This window comes from Tenebrio molitor, chromosome 1 (genome assembly GCF_963966145.1).
Source record: "Tenebrio molitor chromosome 1, icTenMoli1.1, whole genome shotgun sequence".
Taxonomy (NCBI): Eukaryota; Metazoa; Arthropoda; class Insecta; order Coleoptera; family Tenebrionidae; genus Tenebrio; species Tenebrio molitor.
In genome coordinates, this window is record NC_091046.1 from 20,842,313 (window position 1) to 20,847,146 (window position 4,834).

General features: G+C 45.1%; 1 protein-coding gene across 1 annotated transcript; it reads right to left on the reverse strand.

The window, feature by feature from the left end:
• Nucleotides 1-304: 304 nt before the first annotated feature.
• LOC138133702 (uncharacterized) lies at nucleotides 305-3,682 on the reverse strand. Its single transcript, XM_069051649.1, has 3 exons — nucleotides 3,524-3,682; nucleotides 3,413-3,448; nucleotides 305-1,443 (listed from the first exon to the last, which is right to left on the reverse strand). Exon 3 carries the CDS (start codon nucleotides 1,319-1,321, stop codon nucleotides 398-400), a length of 924 nt encoding a protein of 307 aa, XP_068907750.1. The 5' UTR covers nucleotides 1,322-1,443; nucleotides 3,413-3,448; nucleotides 3,524-3,682; the 3' UTR covers nucleotides 305-397.
• Between the last annotated feature and the right edge of the window lie 1,152 nt (nucleotides 3,683-4,834).

The window sequence follows — 4,834 nt, forward strand, 5'->3', positions numbered from 1 at the left end:
AACCTGTTTGCGGTCGTCACGCACTCGGGAGGTTGCTGGCGAAGGATGGTGACATCTAGGTCTCGGCTGTCGCCAAGAAGAAGCTCCCGCCGCAACACTGGAATCCCCGGTCGGAGGATCACGCCCAGGGGCTCACGCGGTCCGTCACCTGGAACTCCAAGCCCGCGGCCATTCCAGCCCATGCCTCGGATCTGACGGAAACCTCTGTCGTACGACTGCTTCAGAGCTCTCCTGGATAAGCGGGACAACTGACCAATCCTCCAGAACGGACCACTGAAAAGTGAACAATAACTACCATGATTCGAATCGGAGGATTCAAACCCAGCAGGCACAAACAAAATGAGGGGACAGGTTATCTTTGAAGGTCTTGAATAACTGGATGAACATGCTTGCCTTCCTAGCATGCTCGTCTCCCGTTTCCCGAATTGAAATTCGGTGGCGGAAACGAAAAAGGGTTGATTCCAATCTGCGGCACCGAGACTTTTGGCGGTGGGCCAGACGACCGCGACCCTTGCGCCTGCCCAGAAGAGGACGCCATCTGCGCTTGCCTGTCCCGAGGGTCAGACCTGCTGCTCCTCTTCGCCGACGATTCCCAACCGCCACTCCGCTTCGCTGGTGGTTCCCATCCGCTACTCCGTTTTGCCGGACGTAACCGCGAATGTTTGGTGAGGAACTCGAGCGTCCTCCGGAGATTGATCCCTTCCGTCGGGACCGCGGTCCAGGCATCTTTCACGGCCATCGGGAGCGCATCCATCAGGTCGTCGATCGCTTCTTCCTCCTCCTGCTCTGGGAACAGCATCTTCAACCGGCCGTACTGCCGCGTGAAGAACTGCACCATCGAAGTTCCCCGCGCCGGATCGTATTGCTCCGCCAATAGTTCCTTCCGGAGCTGCGTGCGCTTGGCCTTCGACCAGAAGAACCTAAGGAACTCCTCCCTGAAACTCGGAAAATCCGTTAAAATATGCCGATGGGCGAACGCAAAGTCCTCGGCCTCTCGAGAGAGGCACGAGATCACCTCGTCCAACTTGTCAGGGCGATACTCCCTGACCTGGGCGTAGTAGCTCTCGAACCTCTCCAAGAACAGGACGGGGTTGTCGCGCGGTCCTGCCGAAAACTTAGGTTTCTCCAGCGAGGGAAGCTGTATCGTAGCGACAGCCACGGGCGCCGGTCTCTCCCTTTCGGCGAGGGCCAAGGCGATCTTCCTCCAGTCCCTGTTCGCCGGGTCTTCCACTTCTTCGGCCGACTCTTCAACGGTGGATGGGCCTGGATCGGACTCGGTCTCTGGTCGCTCCCCTTGGAGCGCTTCGATCTCCAAGTCCATTTGACGCTTCTTCTACAGAAGCACCGCGAGCTTCTTTTCCCGCTCAGACATCACCGTGTTTGACAGCGGTCTTTGCTTCTTCCGTGGTACTTTCCTCGGATTACTCATTTCTCGATCCATACCTAGTTCAAACCATAAACAGCAGATTATTGTTATTAACAATTTGCACTCTAACAAGGTTCACAATCTGTTATCCTGGTCACGGCACCAAATTCTGTGATGAACCCAGTGGGTAATTCAAAAATCCCACCAAGCGGTCATCTCATTTTAGTTCTACCAACATACGCAATGAAAATAAAACCCGCGAAATTCAAAAAAAATGGCCGAGAGCGCGTGATCGTACCTCGTTAATTTCCCTACGTTGTGTTTTTTTTTTAAATACAATTTAAACATTACCAGATTCGTTCCAACAGGGTTTGTGGACCACACAGAAGAGTGCAAATAAAACAACACCATAATTAGGACCAGCTATTTATTCAAAGTTTTTATTTTCGTTAACGCCGGGATTAATGAATAATAAAGCGTCTCGGGAGAGGGCACCCAAGTCTCCCCAAATGTGAGAAGACTACTCATTTAGAACTCTAGGAAAAATGGTGAGCTCTGGCCATTCCCTTAGACCCCCAAATGAGGCTCCGCTAAAACCTCTCCTGAAAATACGAACAAGCCCGAAGTGACAACGTGGACGGGACAGTTAGTGAAAATTGAGCAAAACTGATTTCATAAACAACACGATTCAAATTCAGAAAAAAAAAGGAGGGTCGTGTACATTACAAACAAAACAATTACTCCGGACTGTTCGAGCGAGAGCGGGCACTAGGCGAGAACTTCAGCATGTCCCTTTTTTTTTTCCACGTTAATTTACAAAATGCGGCAGATACGCTATAGAAGGAGTGAGTGGCTTTGGGTGGTCCGGTGGTCTGTGATACCTATCCTTACGACTTTATCATTTCCCGCCTACCCGTGATTTAGTGCTAAGGGGAAAAATCCTAACTGCTTTACGTTAAGTCAACAAAGTGAGGTACTTTAAGTTCATCGGTTGAATTGAATATGACTATTTCAAAGAAAAAAAACAAACGACGCTTGTCAAGTACCACAAACTTCGGGAACAGATTATCATTCCGGAAGTTCTGTGCCAAGGAACTCGGATTCAACTTACACCATGAGCGACGTTGCGGACCAGCATTCAGCAAGCCCCGCCAAGCGTTATGGTTTTCGGGTCTCTCTTGGGGCACAACATGTTAAACGAGGGGCCGTGGGTCGTGTTCAACGGTTGGATGTTAGGAGAAACTAAACCCCTCAAACAGAGAGAGACCCTCGCGATAAGGAAGAATTGACATTTACAGCAACTGGAAAATGCAAACGAAACCGCGACAAAACTTTGTTGACAGAGTAATCTAAGAACACTTTCAGTTTGGGATGGAAAAATGGTAACAACCAATAACACATACATAACAATAAAACAAAAAAACCCACAGTCCAGTCGACCCTAGCATATTAGAGCCGGATCATCGACAAGGGGCCCCCCTTGAATAATATGGAGGGCGCCCCGGGACTAACCGATGAAAATACCTAAATGTAGAAGATCCCTGAAATATATGATCTGATATGATCTGAAATATAAACCCAATTGGTTGCTACCGGGATGGAAAATGGAAACTTTCAAATTTTGATTAAAAATGTTAAGCAATAAATAGATACTTGTTACACCAAAAGCGTCACTCGGAATAGTAAAAAAAAAGGGATCAAAAATGAGGGAGCGCGCTTATAACAAAAAATGAAAACCACAGACCCATTCTAAAAACTTGGCGTCCTTTTCTTTTCTTTTTAGGAACGTTAGTGAATTGTTACACCTGATTTTACAAAAAAAACGTGATCCGTACGATTTTATAAATTTAGCAAAACTAGAACTAGGCTGCCTACTCTCCTTCGCAAGCTTACAATCGTTAAAAAGCGTGATACATGGGGATGGTCGAGATAATTGCGGATTTTATACAATATGGTGGCCACATCAACAAACCACGTGCGAACAATTATAATCGTTAAAAATACATTCCGTGCGAAACAGACATAATTTTAGTACCGCAAACATACCTAGTTCAAACCAGAAGGACTGGACAACAACAACGTCTAATGTAGTTCGGAAAACACCGAAAATCTCACAGTTAGAGCACACACAAAAAAACAGAAAATCACACAGGGTACCTCTGCACTCATCTACAGACAAGGGAGAAGTGTCCCAAAAAAAAACATGCCGTTCATCCCCTGTCGGCTTCCACCCACGCCCCCAGTGGTCGCTGGTGGTGCCCACTCCGGTAATTTCCTGGCTTTTGCTGGCGGTTGGTTTAAATTCAAACTCGGCTATCTCAGGACCTAAATTAGACCCTTGGGGAACACCTGAATTTACAACTAGCCGAGCAGAATAGAAACCTAAAACATTTACGTAACAAAAACGATCCGATAAATAAGACTCAAATAGATTTAAAAGAGAGTCACTGAACCCGAAGTGTCTGAGTTTATTTAATAAGATGTTATGATCGATGCGATCAAATGCTTTTGAAAAGTCGGTGTAGATGACATCAACCTGAGTATTTTTATCCAACGCAGCTGAAATGAAATGCGAGATGCAAGATAAATTGGTGGACGTAGACCTACCCCTAAAAAATCCATGCTGATGTTCAGAGATAACATTTTGTACATTAGTATATATATAAGAGTAAATAATAGACTCAAATACCTTGGAAATATGCGGTAGAATGGTGACAGGTCTATAATTTGAGATAATATTCTTCTTACCCGACTTGAATATAGGACATATCTTACCAACCTTCCATAAGCAAGGATAAACTGAGGTTGTTAAAATTAAATCGTATAAAAAATGCAAAGGCGTAACCAGTATTTGAGCACAATCCTTAAGGATAAAACCAGGAAGGGCATCATCACCGCTGGCAGAAGACGGCTTCAGTTTTAAAAGATGCCTTAGGATATCATCAGTAGAAATACTTGGCAAATGAATGTAATTGTTGTTACAAGGATTATTAAACTGAAAATCCGTCATTGATGGTGACGAAAAATTCTTTTCGAAGTAGGATAGAAAGGCGTTAGCGATAGTATGCGGGGTGGAGTACTCGACATCATCTAATTGCATAACTGAAGGAATAGTACTAGATTTTCTTTTATGGTTCACAAATGACCAAAAACAACGAGGGTCGTGAGTTAGTTGCTGTTCAACCGTAGAAATATACTCATGGTATGCTGCATTAATGCTGATCTTAACATCACGTCTCAAGGTCCTAAATTCAATTAATGTAGAGCGTGACTTAGTTTTTTTGTATCTTTTAAAAACCTTAAACTTGTGTTTTAATTTCCTGATAATGTCGGTTGTATACCAGACCGGATGATGTGAAGAATTCGCTCTGTTCAGCGGTACAAACTGCCGAAACATGTCATATAACTTTTCATAAAATAAACCGACTGCCACATTCACATCGTTCACAGCATGCAGAAAACTCCAGT

Excerpts from the sequence above, each read along its gene's own strand:
- LOC138133702 (XM_069051649.1), bottom strand. The coding sequence starts at position 1,321 with ATGGACTTGGAGATCGAAGCGCTCCAAGGGGAGCGACCAGAGACCGAG.